General features: G+C 51.9%; 5 protein-coding genes across 7 annotated transcripts in view; 3 read left to right on the plus strand and 2 right to left on the minus strand.

Moving 5' to 3' along the window:
- The window catches only part of gas7a (growth arrest-specific 7a), a 9,960-nt gene extending 6,399 nt beyond the window's left edge, over positions 1-3,561 (plus strand). For both annotated transcript variants that reach the window (XM_057015888.1, XM_057015886.1), the window contains 5 exons: positions 1-80; positions 289-412; positions 2,116-2,195; positions 2,269-2,367; positions 2,435-3,561. The exon at positions 1-80 is cut by the window's left edge and continues 52 nt beyond it. In XM_057015888.1, coding sequence (XP_056871868.1) covers positions 1-80; positions 289-412; positions 2,116-2,195; positions 2,269-2,367; positions 2,435-2,548 — 497 coding nt within the window. In that variant the 3' untranslated portion in view covers positions 2,549-3,561. The remainder of the gene's footprint in view (positions 81-288; positions 413-2,115; positions 2,196-2,268; positions 2,368-2,434) is intronic.
- Positions 3,562-4,024: 463 nt separating this feature from the next.
- Positions 4,025-5,469, minus strand: rcvrna (recoverin a). The gene is made up of 3 exons (XM_057015901.1): positions 4,730-5,469; positions 4,409-4,520; positions 4,025-4,334 (listed from the first exon to the last, which is right to left on the minus strand). The coding sequence occupies exons 1-3, from the start codon at positions 5,108-5,110 to the stop codon at positions 4,216-4,218; spliced, it is 612 nt and encodes a 203-aa protein (XP_056871881.1). The 5' UTR covers positions 5,111-5,469; the 3' UTR covers positions 4,025-4,215.
- A 112-nt stretch (positions 5,470-5,581) lies between these two features.
- LOC130515547 (germ cell-specific gene 1-like protein) lies at positions 5,582-9,575 on the plus strand. The gene is made up of 5 exons (XM_057015893.1): positions 5,582-7,517; positions 7,921-7,968; positions 8,271-8,423; positions 8,864-8,975; positions 9,045-9,575. Exons 1-5 carry the CDS (start codon positions 7,214-7,216, stop codon positions 9,340-9,342), a joined length of 915 nt encoding a protein of 304 aa, XP_056871873.1. The 5' UTR covers positions 5,582-7,213; the 3' UTR covers positions 9,343-9,575.
- Positions 9,576-9,624: 49 nt separating this feature from the next.
- LOC130515556 (protein NATD1-like) lies at positions 9,625-10,741 on the minus strand. Its single transcript, XM_057015904.1, has 3 exons — positions 10,591-10,741; positions 10,187-10,305; positions 9,625-10,124 (listed from the first exon to the last, which is right to left on the minus strand). The coding sequence occupies exons 1-3, from the start codon at positions 10,739-10,741 to the stop codon at positions 10,008-10,010; spliced, it is 387 nt and encodes a 128-aa protein (XP_056871884.1). The 3' UTR covers positions 9,625-10,007.
- A 352-nt stretch (positions 10,742-11,093) lies between these two features.
- On the plus strand, positions 11,094-16,073 carry LOC130515533 (splicing factor U2AF 65 kDa subunit-like). Of its 2 annotated transcripts, none has more exons than XM_057015861.1 (11): positions 11,094-11,509; positions 11,956-12,070; positions 12,142-12,245; positions 12,320-12,471; positions 12,546-12,662; positions 12,725-12,863; positions 12,937-13,019; positions 14,302-14,424; positions 14,508-14,594; positions 14,682-14,924; positions 14,998-16,073. In XM_057015861.1, the coding sequence occupies exons 1-11, from the start codon at positions 11,341-11,343 to the stop codon at positions 15,127-15,129; spliced, it is 1,464 nt and encodes a 487-aa protein (XP_056871841.1). In that variant the 5' UTR covers positions 11,094-11,340; the 3' UTR covers positions 15,130-16,073. The 2 variants fall into 2 exon arrangements, with proteins under 2 accessions (XP_056871841.1, XP_056871842.1); XM_057015862.1 differs by having other exon boundaries at positions 12,940-13,019.
- Positions 16,074-16,921: the final 848 nt, after the last annotated feature.

Here is a 16,921-nt window from a genome sequence, read left to right on the forward strand (position 1 = left end):
AGAAGGACCTGAAAAAGTACGACCACCACATCGCCGACCTCCGGAAGCAGCTGGCCAGTCGCTACGCGGGCGTGGAGAAGGTACCCTGCTGTGGTCCTGTTCAGCATCACATCCCATCTCCTTTAGGTTCTGGGCGACAGGAAGTCCAGACAGGTTGCGTAATAGCGGAACCTTTAGCGTCCTACAACTCTTGGTTGTATTTTTAGACGCTTCCACCCACTGAAATCGCTTCATCAGGGAGAGGTTCTGGAGTACTCGGACCTTAGCCTGGTTTGTGTTGTGTTGCAGGCCCGTAAAGCTCTGGCAGACCGGCAGAAGGATCTGGAGGTGAAGACCCAGCAGCTGGAGATTAAACTCAGCAACAAACACGAGGAGGACATAAAGAAAGCCCGGAGGAAATCCACACAGGCAGGTCAGAACCAGAACCGGCTCGTCGTCTGGGCCTTCCTCCAGCTGAAGACAGCTTATGCATGTTGGTGAATGAAGAGTGTAAACATCTCAGATGGCTTCAGACCTCTCACACGTGAACACAGACCAGCTGTAAAGGTGCAGAACCGCTGGGGGCCACAGGGGGCAGTGGTGGACACACCGACGGGACAAACCAGAGCCAAGAAGAAGATGCAAATTCATCTGAAGTTACCAATCCATCCATCCATCCATCACCCATCCATCATCCATCCATCCATCCATCATCCATCCATCATCCATCCATCCATCATCCATCCATCATCATCCATAATCATCATCATCATCCATCCATCCATCATCCATCCATCATCCCTCCATCATCCATCCATCATCCATCCATCCGTCCATCCATCCATCCATCATCCATCCATCATCCACCATCCATCATCATCCATCATCCATCCATCATCCACCATCCATCCATCATCCATCCATCCATCATCATCCATCCATCCATCCATCCATCATCCATCCATCATCCATCCATCATCCATCCATCAACATCCATCATCATCCATCCACCCATTATCCATCCATCATCCATCCATCATCCATCCACCATCCATCCATCATCCATCCATCATCCACCATCCATCCATCATCCATCATCATCCATCATCCACCAGCCTCCATCATCCATCCATCCATCATCATCCATCCCTCCATCCATCCATCCATCATCCACCCATCATCCATCCATCATCATCCATCCATCCATCCATCATCCATCCATCATCCATCCATCCATCCATCCATCCATCATCCATCCACCCATTATCCATCCATCATCCATCCATCCATCCACCCATCCATCCATCCATCATCCATCATCCATCATCATCATCCCTCCATCATCCATCCTCATCCATCCATCCATCCTCCATCCATCATCCATCCATCCATCTCCCTCCATCATCCATCATCCGTCCATCCATCCATCCATCATCCATCCATCATCCATCCATCATCCCTTCATCCATCATCCCTCCATCCATCCATCATCCATCCATCATCCATCCATCATCCCTTCAATCATCCATCCATCATCTCCATCTCATCCATCATCATCCCTCCATCATCCATCCATCCATCACCCATCATCCATCCATCATCCATCCATCCATCATCCATCCATCATCCTCCATCCATCATCCATCCATCATCCATCCATCATCCCTCCATCATCCATCATCCCTCCATCATCCATCATCCATCCATCATCCCTCCATTATCCATCATCCATCCATCCATCCATCCATCCATCCATCCATCCATCCATCCATCCATCCATCCATCCATCACCCATCATCCATCCATCATCCATCCATCCATCATCCATCCATCATCCCTCCATCCATCATCCATCCATCATCCATCCATCATCCCTCCATCATCCATCATCCCTCCATCCATCCATCATCCCTCCATCATCATCCCTCCATCCCCTCTCAGTTATCAGCCCAGATCGGTTCAGGTAAATCTTCCATCACTGCTGAGGGAGTGACGTCACCCCGCGGATGGAGCGTCACAGGATTCCCTCGTCTTACCGGTGTCAGAGCGCCCCCCGGTGGCCGCGGGCGGCAGCACAGGAGCAGGAGCGACAGATCCCAACAGAAAAGTTTGACGGTTTGAGTTTCCTTCCTGCAGGAGATGACCTGATGCGCTGCGTGGATCTGTACAACCAGACCCAGTCCAAGTGGTTCGAGGAGATGGTCACCACCTGCATGGTAACGCGACACCAGAACCCTCCGGTCCACGTGGCTCTGTTGTCCCGGTTGACTGTTTGTGTTGCCCCTTCAGGAGTTGGAGAAGCTGGAGGTGGAGCGGATCGAGTGGATCCAGACGCACCTGCGTCAGTACACGACCCTGCGGCACGAAACCGACATGTTCAACCAGAGCGTGAGTCCATCGGTCCCGTCTCAGATCCGTGTCTTCCTGCTGCCTGAGGTTCTGCTGCTGTTCTCAGGTGGTGGAACCTGTGGACCAGCTGCTGCAGAAGGTGGATCCGGGGAAAGACCGAGAGCTGTGGGTGAAGGAGAACAAGACCGGGGAGGTCCGACCCGTGGATATGGACATATAGACCCGTCCGGACCGGGCCGGACCGGGCCGGCCTGTCAGTGTTACCTCGTCTCAGAACATTTGGACGCTACGTGTTGGGATCACACCTGGATTCGTCCTCGTTCCAACTGGAAAATCTGCAGGAGAGTTTTTCTCCCAGTCCAGGCAAACGGCGCCAGACCAGCATGTTCCCCTGAAGTCATGACGTCATCACCGACCCGGATCAGACCCATAAATCAGCTGATTGGTCTTTATTTTCAAATACGGCATCTACGAATGAATCTATTTTCATATCTTGCATGAAATCGTTGCTTTAGGAGATCCGCCGTGTTGCTTAGTGGTCCAGATGTTCTGTGAATTAGCCCTTAAGAAAAGCGAAACCACGCCCCCTCGCTGGGATCGCGCGTGAGGATTTAGGCCAGGGTCGTTTAACTGGACCACCTGACTGGACCAGCCTTCAGTGCCTCCCGGTTCTGCTCCCGGAACGTCCTCCGCGTGTTCCGCACCCGTCTGTACATACTAGCGTTGTTAGCTGTAGGACAAAATAGTTGCCGTCATGAGGACATTTGTGAGGTGGCGAGGACAGTTGGCGCCCGGAGACGCTGTCCCAGCGGCCCGGCTGTCCTCGCACCGCTGTTGTGTTGCTGTGCTGGACGGCTGCATGTTACCTGTCCGTGTTTACCTGTCTGTGTTTACCTGTCCGTGTTTACCTGTCCGTGTTTACCTGTCCGTGTTTACCTGTCGTCTGTCCGTCCTCATCCGTTTGGACTTCACAGATTAAATTTGGAGCCGAGTCCATCCAGAAGAGCGACCAGCTCCGTTGTTCGGTCGTCTGCGCTCTGTTGTGTGTTGTTGTGATGCTTCATCCGCCGTTGTTGCCGCCCGTTTCCACGGTGATGTGATGTTTGGTTCTGGCGGCCTGCTGTGGTCCTGCCGTCTTGACGAGGATGTTGGATCAGATCTGACCTCTGTCCAGATGCTGTGTCGTGGAATGCAACATAAAAAATAAATCTCTTCATGGGAAATGAAACATCAGCCCTGTGGTCGCACAGGAAGTTCTGTCGTCACGGCAACGCTCCCCGCCCTCGCCGTGTTCGGTTAGAAAGGTTATTTGTGATTTTATTTCACCGACTTTAGACGTGAAATGTTGCTCGCCGTGTTGCCTCACAGGTAAATTTGGTAGATTTGAGTAAAGAGTTGCTAACGGCGACGCGGCGGCGAAGAGGGCGTGTCTAACGTGACCTTCAGCAGCTAATCCGATTGGCTGAAGCTGGGTCATTAACTTGAGCCTAATTCCTCTCATAATCAGCTCTGCTCTCCACTTTCCATCTAAGGCACGAAACAAACACAAACAACGAGGACGGGAGGTTGGAGTCAAGGTCACATGACCCCCAGGCGGGGGGGGAGCCGATACTCCGGCTATGCGTTTAAATAGGCGCCAAAAGACGTTTCACTAAATATAAAAACATCTGAAATGATGACGTTAACGAGCGAAAAGTTGATCTAAAGCAACTTTAATACATCAAAGCATCAAAAAGCCACATTTATGGAATTCTGTGAAAAAGTTTGGGAGCCTAAACTCATTAAATCAGGTGGGGATGATAAAAAGTTCGTTAAACGCAGCTCTTTTTCTCCCGGTTTCCTGTCGCTGGTCAGAGGAAGGAGTGGACGTCTGAAGGCAGCTGGACGTTACTGCTTCTTCTCCTTCAGCTTGTCTTTGATCTTCTGAGGTTCGTCGTATTGAATCAGTCGCAGAATCTCTTTGTTGTCCATCACGCCTTGGATGAATTCCCCCTCTGAGATTTTATCTGTGAAGACAGGAAGAGCACAAAGGTCAGCGGCTACATTCGGCCCCGGCGCCACTCGGCTCTCGGACGCTTACCGTTGTCCTTCTTGCCGAAGAACTCCCAGACTTTTTCCGCTCGTTTCTCCGGCGTGTTTTCATCCTCGGGGAGGGTTTTCTGATCGTCGGCTGGAATCATGTTGAAGATCGACTGTTGGAGAAATGTTTTCGCTCAGTTAGCATCGCCTTTCTGAAAGCTAACGCGCGCTAGCCGACCGTAAGTACCGTAAGCTGTTTTCATCGGATCAAAATTTTAGTCAAGTTCCCTCAACCTCAGTTTTAAAGGAGCATCTTCGATGTTTCTGTGGTTGCTAGGATACCTCTTCCTACACTTAGCCGAGGATGAGTGCGGTTCTGTACCCGAACGATCTCCAGGATCTCGTTCTTGCTGATGGTTCCGTTTCCGTCCACGTCGTACAGAGCGAAGGCCCACTCCAGCTTCTGCAGCGTCTTGCCCCCGGAGGTCAGGTGCAGAGCCACGATGTACTCCTTAAAGTCCAGCGTGCCGTCGGCGTTGGTGTCGAAGCTGCGGAACACGTGGCGGGCGTACTGGCTGGGGTCGGCGTTGGGGAAGAAGCTGGCGTAGATGCCTTCAAACTGCTCCTTGCTGATCTTGCCGCCGGGACACTCCTTCAGGAAGGACTGGTACCAGGAGCAGAGCTCGGCCTCGCCGTACTTGGTGTGAGACTTCAGGTCTTCCAGCAGCTCCTTGGACAGAGCGCTGCTCTTCGTGTTCCCCATCTTCACCGCGGCGCCACAGCTTCTGTGGTGGAACCTCTGCAGTGCTCCGCTCGGCGGCTCTGCCTCCTATCTGAGGTGCCAAACCGGATTATGGTCATGGATGCATAAATCCAGACAGCTGCCTGGATTAACCGGGATAACCGCGTCACCGACACCTTTGTGGACAGACAGTCACACAGAGGTGTAAGCAGCTACAACCAGGGATTAGCAGCAGGTGGCTAACGCTGCTAAGGTCGACATCTGGGGGCCCTTCAGTGCCTTTTATTGCTGACTCTGCAGTCCCATCTGCCGTTGCTGGGATTAAGAACTATTTGATGTCAGGTTACGTCACACTGAGCCGAAGAACATGACGAATAATCAGAGTAGCAAGGCGTAGCATGCTAGCGTTACCTTCCCCAGGCTAAGGCTGTTCTAACGTTTAATGAGACAGTTTTCACCACAAGGTCATCACCACAAGGTCATCACCACAAGGTCATCACCACAAGGTTAGCAGCCTGCACCTCTTCTGCCCACCTGCCAAAACCTGAAATGATGTCATGACGCCTACAAAATAAAAGCACAGAACATTTGAAAAAGGTCTGGAAGAGGCTCAAAGGCTCTGGTAGAGGTCCGATCAGGCTGCAGTAGCCGAACCGGCGTCAGATACTGGTGTTTGTGCTCTTAACTGGGGAGGAACAAGTGAGCACAGCGCTGAGGGGGGGTGAGGGTGGGCTTCTGCTTTCCAATGGGATTATCTGCATCTCTAATGTAATTGTCTCAGATTACGGACCATCTGCTGAACCATCACTAGTGAAAGCTCCCAGGGACCTTCTGGACCCGCAGGTTTTAGATACACGGTCAGAACCGGATGTTTTTGCTAGTGGTGCTAGCATGCTAGGTTACATAAGTAAGAGAATTTCTTCCCTCAGATCGATTCTTTTGGTTCTGCTCCCAACGTTTGACAGTAGAATCCCGGACAAACGTGTCCACGCCGAGTTAGCACGCGTTAGCATCATCACCGTCTCCCCTTTTCTGTCGTCAGAGTTTATAGTTTCTTTCCGTAAACGAGGTCGCTGTGTTGCTACAATCAGTTCTTTCTTTCTCCTTTCTGAAGATAATCCAGCCAACATCTGTCTGAAACTCTGCATTTCCAGGCTACCTTTGCTGCATCAGATTAGGAAAATCATCATGTCCCAACATTTCATATAATCCTCATATTTGACATAAAATGCACAGAACCGGGACGGACCAACGCGCATCTGTCAGTCGATGGAACAAACCTGTCCAAACAGGATGACTCAAAGGTTCTGGACATCGGGGCTTACTGCTTCATCAAATGTAGCTCTGGCTGTTTGTGCTGTGTTTAACTTTGTATTACACAGAAGCTAATCTTCAGAATAATCTCCGCGTTCAGAGGAATTACTCCCAGTTGTTGGCTTCCACCCACAGCACCGCCGTCAGGTTCAAAGGTCAACTCTACCCTCCACGACCCGCCCGGCGCTCGGTTCTACCACGGAGTCTGTGTGAGGCGGGTTCTGGAGCATCGCGTCGTCCGTGACCTCTGACCTCTTAGAGATTAGACCAAAGCAACACGGCTGCAGCCGCACAGAACCTCCTTCATTCACATGTCAGTCACATGACACACACGCGCCCACACACACACACACACACACACACACACACACACACACACACAGATATTCTATTAAAGGTGGATTTTCAATACTTTGAGATGTGATTCCACATGAAATCAGAGGACCGTTGTCCTGGATTATAATCTGAGCCGTTGCTAATCTGTATAGCGGCTGATGCTCACAGGAAGTCTGGGTCTAATTTGCCATTTGTAACAGATAATACTGCAGATTTATGAAGGGGAGGAGCGACGGGCCGAGGCTGCATCGAAGCGGAGCGAGCAGCCGAGCAGCCGCCAACATGAATCCCTTCCTCATCCAGGTGACGGACTTGAGAGCAGGTGTGGGCAGAACTCGCAGCCCTTCGGGCGCCGTAGCGACCAGATTATGAAGATTTGATGCTTCTGCCGGGAGGCGAAAGGCTGCGGCGACATATCGAAAGCCGGGATTAGTTGCCTTTTTCATTTCATCTCCTCTGGCCTGGCCTCAAATCATGAGGCTAGAGCGCGGCTGGCGGGCTTCTCTGGCGCTCACCCTCAACTTTGTGGCATTGGCTTTCGCCGTTTCCGCGGTGACCACCAGCTACTGGTGCGAGGGCACCAGGAAGGTGGCCAAACCCTTCTGCACCGGGCCGCCCGTCAAGGTGAAGCAGTCCTTCTGCATCCGCTTCAACAGCTCCAACGTCAACGACAGCCGGCTGGTCCAGTACATCTTTGAGACCGGAGAGGAGAAGTTCCTCATGAGGAAGTTCCACACCGGAATTTTCTTCTCCTGTGAGCAGGCGGCCGACATGAACGGCAAGTGTCAGCTGCTTCCCTCCCAAATCGTAGCTTTTATTTAGGAAGGTTGAGGAAGCCCCCGAGGGGCTCCTGCTGCTGTCGGGGGTCTCCAGAGGGTCTGAGGAACCTCTGTGTCGTTAGCATCTGTGTAGCCGCTGGTCAACGTCTGAGTTTTAATGCTGCTCCTGTGAGGGATTAAAGACCTTCTCCTGTCCCCTTTGGTTTGATAAGCTCTTAAAATAAGTTTCAGATGCATTTGCACGCAACTTGTTTAATCTGCCGTGAACCTGGACGTATGTAGCAGCTCCTTCCCGCGGACTCACCGGCCTCGCTGGGACCGTAGCGTCAGCCGTCCTCGGCTGTGTGAGCGGGAGAGCTTCAGCTGGATTCAAACGTTCTGGTTTTTCCTTCTCGCTCGCAGGATTTGACTGTCGAGACTTCTTCGAGATCGCGCCGGAACACGAGAGAGGTTTGTTGGGCCATCGTGTGTGTGAGCGCGAGGATGTTCCCTCACATGTTCCCTCACATGTTCCCTCACATGTTCCCTCACATGTTCCCACCATCGCTGCGGCTCTACGAGTCTCCATGGATCACACTCATTAGCTAGTTGGTGCTAGCAGATATTAGCTTGCTTTGGAGGATAAATCTGGTCATTTTTCATCCAACTGGATTCATTCTTCAGGATGAGAACCACCTTTTTAGATCTTCCTCCTGCTGCATCCATGCGTGTGTGTGTGTGTGTGTGTGTGTGTGCGTGTGTGTTTCTTTCAGGGGTCCTGTGGTTGTGCATCGTGGCCGAGAGTCTGTATCTCACGCTGCTCTTCACGGGTGGCGCCCTGATGACCCTGGAGCTGTTTCCCTGCTTCAGCATCATGAACAAGCTGAAGCTCAGTGCCTTCGCTGCCATGTGCACGGCCCTGTCAGGTACCGCGCCCCCCCCCCCCCCTCCAGGAGAGCCCGGGGCCACAGAGTTGTTTTAGATGGAGGTTTTTGTGAAGCGCAGCGTCGGCGGGTGACTGCCTCCCTCATGCACAGCTGCTGCTTCCTGGGATTAACTCAAACTGGGGGGAGGGGAGTCTGAGGAGGGGGGGTGGAGTTCCTCTGGGCAGGTCTTGTTGGCACAGTCCAAAACCGCTGCCCTGGCTCCAATCCGATTAGTTCAGAAAGCACCAAATCCTCACTGGGAGCCAGCGTCAGCGGGACAGCTGTGGTTCCAGCAGCTGTACTGGTTCTGGTTCTGGTTCTGGCCCACAGGTCCAGTCAGCTGAGGGACGTCGCACCTTTCACTCACGACTCGAGTTCTCCTGAGAATGACGATGTTTCTGTCTGTAATTCTGAATTCTGATTGGTTGATTTCTGCTCAGGCCTTTGCGGGATGGTGGCCCACATGATGTTTACAACCATCTTCCAGCTGGCCGTGGCCATGGGTCCAGAGGACTGGAGACCCAAGACCTGGGACTACAGCTGGTCCTACGCGTGAGTCTACATCTGCTGGAATTGAGGTGAACTGGCGGCGTGTGTGACGGTGCTCCTGCCCCCCCTCAGGTTGGCCTGGGGCTCTTTTGGGACCTGCATGGGCTCGGCGGTGACCACACTCAACAGATACACCAAAACCATCATAGAGTTCAAGTACAAGCGGCGGAACATCGAGAAGAGTCTGATGATCAAGCAGAAGCTGATGGAGCTGGATCTCCCAGAGCAGATGTGGGACTTGTACCTGACGGCTCCGCCCACCGAGGCCGAGCTGCCGCCGCCGGCCAACGGTCACAAGCCGCCGACGGGGGCGGCGTACGCGGTGGAGATGGACGACGCGCCCGAACAACAGGGGGAGGCGTACTGTTAAAGCAGGGGCTGCTGGGAGATCTTCAGGGTGAAACAGGACCTGAGTGAGGACCTGAAGAGACCCTGAAGGTCCCTCACAGACAACATGGAGACAAACACATCCTGAAGATCTGCAACGTCCTCGCTCAGGTCTTTCATCCTTCTGATCTGGTGTCTCTGATGGGCCGAGGAGAAGCTCATCTCCAGTCAGAACTGTCCAGAACTGACTGAAAATAAAATGTATTTTAAAACACAGGTGGTGTTCGGAGAGAAGCTGGAGGACGTTTGTTTGAAGGAAGCAAAGTTTAAAAATGTTCATCTCAGTTTAATCGGAGAAACTGACGTCAAAGTGACAAAGCAATTATTTACATTGTGTCCATATTTCCTTTTTTAATCTAATAACAGATTAAATTTAAATTAAAACACAAAATTAAATATTTCCTTCAAAGAAATGCATCAGACATTTTTGTGAGCTCCCAGAGGAAGATAAGCTAGGTCGTCCTGGAGGACGTGGAGCTGGACGAGGGTCAGCTAGGTTGTCCTGGAGGACGTGGAGCTGGACGAGGGTCGGCTAGGTCGTCCTGGAGGACGTGGGGCTGGACGAGGGTCAGCTAGGTCGTCCTGGAGGACGTGGGGCTGGACGAGGGTCAGCTAGGTCGTCCTGGAGGACGTGGGGCTGGACGAGGGTCAGCTGATCAGCAGATCCCTGCACTGGTCATCTGGATGCTCCTCCATGTATTTCTTCACGTACCAACAGGAAACGTGAGCTCGGAGCTTCTCTTCAACCAGGAAGTCGATGGCAGCCTGAAAACATGCATCTGAGTCATTTTCCACCAGATGGTTTGACTGGTTCTGGTTCTGGTTACCTGGGACAGCAGCGCCGCGACTCCTCGGCCCCTGAAGGCCTCGGGAACGAAGGTGGACATGAGGTCCACCTCGTTCTCACCGGTGAATCGGTAGAGCAGCACTGCACCCTCAGGTGGCCCTGCAGAGGACACGGAACCAGTCACACCTGATGTGAACTGGATCACAGCACAGCTGGTTTCCATTCAGCTGCTCAACTCCATTAAACGGAGCCAGAAACCGTTAAATGCTGCAGAAGTGGCGCTGCTGGTGAAGGTGGAGATGTTATTTTAATGGAACTGCGTGTTCAAACCTGGAACCCAAATCTGATCTCATCGATGTGTGTTAGGGGGCCGCGAAGGGACGCCGGGCTCGCGTGAGCAACCCTGCCGGCCACGGAGCCTCCTGACACGGCCTGATGACTTACCGACACCGCTGCTCGGGGTTGCGGTGAAACGCAGGTTCTGTCGGTCGTGTTTGACCATAAAAGCGCAGCCGGAGCTCAGAGACCCACACGCGGAAGTCTGGTGTCTAATCCAGCCTAAAGCAGCCAGTCTGGAACAAACTTTAAACGCCATTTGAAGGCGAAAAATGACGAGACAGTTTACCTGGCGTGAGAGCTATCATGGATGTCCACAGGGGGGCGCCACTCCCACACAACAGCCTCGGTTTCGTAACAAAATACATTTAATTCTCACAATTCTCAAAGATGCCGAGATAAACCGATTTGTAAACCCTTGTCAGATTAGAGGTGGATTAAGGAAGACACAACACGAGGAGCTCAGTTTTATATTTTAAGTGATTGCCAGGTGGGGGGACATGAGGACGGACTGGAGGGGGTGGAGGTCGCTGAGGTGGAGCGTGATGGAAGGAGACGAGGAGTTGCTGCTCTCAAGACCAAGCCAGGAGATGAGGAGGACCCCGGGGGTTCCCAGACCCTAAGGGGTGAATTCTCTGATGAAAACAATGGTTACTGGGCATCACATTTTCATCATCATGTCTTTAAACCTGCCGTAAATGTCGTTTTGTATTAACAAGAACTCAGTTCTAAACTTTCCACACGCATCCTTCATTGAGATTCTTACATGATGCATCAGATTTGTTGTATTTCTTATTTTGAAGGTTTCAGCCGGATGTGGAATTAAAGCGTCTGGTATTATTTTGAAGAGTTTACCGGATGTTGTCTGTTCTCGGCGGTTCCGGCTTGACTGTCGTAGCTGACTGGAGGTCACTTCATCTCCGTCTCAGAGAAACTCGAACTGCGTTTTCTTTATCCAGCAAAATTAAAGACGAAATAATGTCTGATTTTGAGGAATTTGAGAAACAGCTGAGCGAGAATCGACAAGGTGAGAATTCATGTGCAATTATGCGCTGCTAGCCACACTCAGTTGTATTAGCTGACATGTTCCTCAGAACTGAACTCACCGTCCGGACGCCAACTTTATCCTGTGGCCGTCACACTGCAGGTTCCATCTTGGCATCATTGATCATTTGTGTCATCTTCGACCTGTCGTGTCTGTATATTTGCTGTTATCAGCTGAACTGCCGCCTGTCACCGCTGGGGGGCAGCAACGGACCGCTGGGGGGCAGCAACATTCCTCATTTCCATCTTTTCTTCTTCTCCTGTCAAACACAGTCAAGTCACTCCCGCAGCGCAACATCTCTGCGTCAGTGCTCACAATCCTCTTTATAATTTAGCCTTTTCCATCGGCGGTTGCTCAAATGTGGCCGCTTTAGATCCACGGATCCTGGACGTTTATTGTCAGTGACGTGAGACCTTCTGCCCACGCAGAGCGCGAGAGAGAGAGACACCGGAGGAGAAGTCGCAGCGGCTCTTCAGCCTGTCGGGGAGAAAAGCGCCGCAGCCGCGAGCGCCGCAGCTCCTCCAGGGAGCACAGGAAGCGCAGGTGAGTGCTGGCGGGACGGGGACGCCGTCCTCCTGCTGTGGAGCCAGAGCCCACCTCCGCTGTCCTTCCAGTCATTCTCCGAAGAGAAGCAGGAAGAAGAGGGGCTGCAGGTACTGGGATGTCCCCCCGCCGGGCTTCGAGCACGTCACGCCCATGCAGTACAAGGCCATGCAAGGTATTTGGGGCCCGTGGGGCAGTTTGCTGCTGCTTGAGCCACTCGGACCACCTCCGTCTCTCTCTGGCCCTCAGCGGCCGGGCAGATCCCCACTATTGCCCTCCTGGCCACCGGCGCCGCCACCGGCATCGCCGCGGCGCCCACACAGGTCCCGGTGGTGGGCAGTCAGATGACGAGACAAGCCAGACGCCTCTACGTCGGGAACATTCCCTTCGGAGTGACCGAGGTGAGCGGCGCCGGCCCGTCTCCCTGACTTCCTGTCTGCAGGCGTGCTGAGCCGCCTGGGCCGTGTCTCCCCAGGAGTCCATGGCGGAGTTCTTCAACGCTCAGATGCGACTGGCCGGACTCTCGCAAGCGCCCAGTAATCCGGTTCTGGCTGTGCAGATCAACCAGGACAAGAACTTTGCTTTCCTGGAGGTGGGTCCCGACCGTCCCGTTTGGGCTCGCCGCTCCTCCAACAGCGCCTGTTTGTGTTCCAGTTCCGCTCCGTGGACGAGACCACGCAGGCCATGGCCTTCGACGGCATCATCTTCCAGGGCCAGTCGCTCAAGATCCGACGGCCTCACGATTACCGACCTCTGCCTGGAATCTCGGAGCAGCCGGTCTTCCACGTCCCAGGTTCACCAGAGCGAGCAGGTAGCGGCGCCGGTCTGGGTGCAGCCCTAAAACATGTCCCGTGTGCTCGTATCAGCAGGCGTGGTCTCCACCGTGGTCCCAGACTCGCCTCACAAGCTCTTCATCGGGGGTCTGCCCAACTACCTGAACGACGACCAGGTACTGATCCGCCGGCTCGGCTGGCGGGCCTCGCGGTTCTTCGCCGTTCTCTCACTTTCTGTCTGTTTGACCAACTCGGACGGATCACGCCAACACCCACACACTGGCAGGAAGTTTGTCCCGTGACGTCAGCAGTGACATCATCATTTGGCCGTCTCGGGTCAGGAAGTCCACCTGCGGAGCGTCCCGCTCCGGCTGATTCTGATTGGATCACGCGAACGTCCCCAGAGTCCAGGGTGGCCGTTATATTTGCAGCAGGTCATTAAATCAGCCTCATGTTCTCAGCATTGTTCTTATTGTCTGAAACTAAATCTGGCCGCCATGAGCGCCGCCAAAGGGGGAGGGGCTTAAGATGTTACCGCCACCAATCAGCAGGGGGTGATGGAGCGTTCCTGTGTCGAGGGGCAGTCCAGACACTGGGAATACTGGGAATAGTTAGAACAGGTAAACGGGGACAGGAAGCAGAAGCGGTCAGATCAGACCCAGGAGGAAGATCATCAGGACGATGATTCAGAAGTCAAACACACGTTGATCAGAGTGAATGTGTTTATTGGGTGGATGAAGAAGCTCCTCCTCCTCCTCCTCCTCCTCCTCCTCCTGTCGCCTGTGTTTCACTGATTCATTCAAATTTCTCTTTCAAAAGTCTCCTTGATACTCACGGCTCTTTCACTTTTGTTCCCCCACTTTGTCCCCAGCTAGGGGCCGTAAGATCGTTAAGTCTGCGCTCATAATTTGTTCAGTAGTATCATCTACTGCTGCCATGCCAACACGTAACACAAGGCAAGTAGACACGCTGGTCCCGCCCAGCAGGCTCCCACACTGGCTGCTCTCCTCCTCCCATCATGCACTCTGAGCGCGTTTTAGCATCCGCGGCTTTGAGCTAACGCCTCTGATCAGTAAACATTTACCCAAGTTTGTCTGTTAAGGTCAGAAAAGTAGACAGACAACAGGAAAATCAACCTCCATTTTAACATTTGCTTCATCGCCTTTTCAATTTTTGGCTCCCAAATTTACGACTTGGAAGGTTTTTAGCTGCCTTATGACACTATGATGCCATAACTTGTCCCTTCGTTCAAATTTGAAGCCATTTCCATTTTTCTCAGTTAAAATGTAGTTTTATTGTTGACACTTTTGTAAAAGAGCTTCATTAAGCTGCTGCTACATGGACGAGGTCGTCGTTTGCTCCTAAATACGCTGCAGATGGTGAACGCAGCTGTGGTGCTGCACATTCCTTTAACCTGCGTCTGCTCTTCACTCTGAGCCGGGGACAAATCTCTTCCAGGTCAAGGAGCTCTTGACTTCCTTTGGGCCCCTTAAAGCCTTCAATCTGGTGAAGGACAGCGCCACCTCGCTGTCCAAAGGTTACGCCTTCTGCGAATACGTGGACGTCAGCGCCACCGACCAGGTATGAGCCGCAGAGAGGAGGTGGTGTTGCTTACTGTCTGACCATCTGTGTGTGTGTGTGTGTGTGTGTGTGTGTGTGTGCAGGCAGTTGCTGGACTCAATGGGATGCAACTGGGTGACAAGAAGCTGATTGTGCAGCGAGCGAGCGTGGGAGCTAAAAATGCTAATCCTGTGAGTACGATCCTGTGGGTGTGTGTGGTGTGTGTGTGTGTGTGTGTGAGGCGACGGTGCTGACATCGGCGGCTCCTCCCCCTGCAGAGCGCCATCATAGAGGCGCCGGTCACGCTGCAGGTGCCGGGCCTCCAGAGGCTGCAGAACTCGGGAATGCCCACGGAGGTGCTGTGCCTCCTCAACATGGTGATGCCCGAGGAGCTCGTGGACGACGACGACTACGAGGAGATCCTGGAGGACGTCCGCGAAGAGTGCTGCAAGTACGGCAGCGTCCGCTCCATCGAGATCCCCCGGCCCGTGGACGGGGTGGACGTCCCCGGCTGTGGGAAGGTGAGTGTCCTGCGGCCACGGGTGGGAGCAGCAGCAGGTGCTCACGTGCTGTCCTCCCCGCCGTGTCCTGCAGATATTCGTGGAGTACGTTTCCGCCAGCGATTGTCAGAAAGCCATGCACGCGCTCACCGGCCGCAAGTTTGCCAACAGGGTGGTGGTGACCAAATACTACGACCTGGACCTGTACCACAGACACGAGTTCTGAGAGCCTTCAGAACCTCCCTGAGGACGACCCGCTTCAGGACCTGCCGTGGAACTTCACAAATGCTCCAGTGTTTGATTCTAGTCTACCGCGCCGGACGTTTCCCCGAACCCTGAAACAACAGACGGCGCCGCGGCGACAGCGCACGAGCGCGCGGAGAGATTTTCCTCCTGAGCACAAAGATTTAGATCCAAGATCAACACATTTGCTTGTGTTGCTGCTGAAATTCCATCAGTGACATTAAGCTTCCACAATTTGTTGCCTTAACAGTAATTTTCCATTCATATCAAATGGGAGGCCACGCCCACTGGCCACGCCCACTGGCGAATGAATGACTGAATGATTTGATCGTTTATCAGATGAACCATGAAAATTCAGTCCAGACTTTTGAGTTGAAGTCTGAATTCATTTGATTGAAGTAGTTTTATTTTGATAAATGTTGTAAATCGACCGACTTATCCACAAAGATGACATTTCAAATCGTCTTCCTTTTTAAATTCAGGAGCTGATGGAGGAAAAAACAGCTGATGGAGACAAAATGAAGCAGATTTGCACATTAAAATAATAATAATAATAAAAAGGTGGCTCAGAAAGCTTCTGAGGAATCTTTTCTTCTTTCTCTAATTCTAAATTAAAGTTATAATAATTGTAAATACGAGAACTGTGCCAACACATTCTAATACAACAAAACAATTTTTCTTCTGCACCTTTGAAACTTTAGAGAATTATAGTTATTTTAACCAGAAACTATTTTCTTCATATTCCAAAGGTCAATGATGTTATATTTGTATTCTGCTGCTTTGGTTAAATGTTCTGTAGCTGTAGTTAAACACATGAAGGTCAATCTATGAAGATACACCTTTTCCTTCTGCATATTCACTAAACTGTAGAGTTGTACAACAAATAGATCAATTATTGTGCATTTAAGATTAAAATGTTTGGAAGCATATTGTGTTTGCTCCTTTTCATCCAAGGTCATCAATTAAATACACAGATTATTTATATTATATAGAAGTATTCTCAGCTCTTCGTGCTTGTCTGTAATTAGAACAATTAATAACAGCAGCAATAATAAAAAGACTGATGTTTTCACAGGGATTAAAGATTAGAACGTCTGTGAAACTATCTGACTTGTACGTTTCTAAAAACTCCGTCAGAAAATGTAGAATTCTTTACTACCAATGTGATTTTCCCCAACTTGCGTTGGAGAAACCGGAAGTACATTTTATTTTGTAGGTGGTCACCGGATATTCTTTGGGGCGTGATGACACTTGACGTCGCTGTGACAGCGCGCGACAGTAGGCAAGTGTTTGAAGCTTGAGACCGAATCACCGCCGGTGTTCGGAGCCGGCGGAGGAGTCGAACATGTCGGCCGAGAGGGCGACGAGCCCCTGGAACCAGATCCAGGAGAACTTCAGGAGTTAATGCCAGAACTGGTTCAAAACCCAGGAATTACATCTGCAGGGCGACCCGAGCCCGACCCGAACCGAACCGGGAGCAGGTGAGACCCGCAGGCTCCGGTCGGCGGCCGCAGCGGATTGATCTAATTAATATAGTGCATCACGTTTCAAAAGTTTGATGAGTTCGAGTTTCGGGAATTAAATAAATGAATAAAATGTTGAAGATCGGGCCGATTAACATGGAAACCTGCTGGTTTTAGGCCGATGTTGGGATTAAAGTGGCGAGTTTCATCTCTGTGGAGGAATAAAGATGATATCTTCAGTTAATCTCCTCGGTTTTAGGTTACAAACTTGTTTTCAACTCTTTTTAACGAGGCACCAACTTTGTGTGTCTG

Source organism: Takifugu flavidus, chromosome 18, assembly GCF_003711565.1.
Source record: "Takifugu flavidus isolate HTHZ2018 chromosome 18, ASM371156v2, whole genome shotgun sequence".
Lineage (NCBI taxonomy): Eukaryota > Metazoa > Chordata > Actinopteri > Tetraodontiformes > Tetraodontidae > Takifugu > Takifugu flavidus.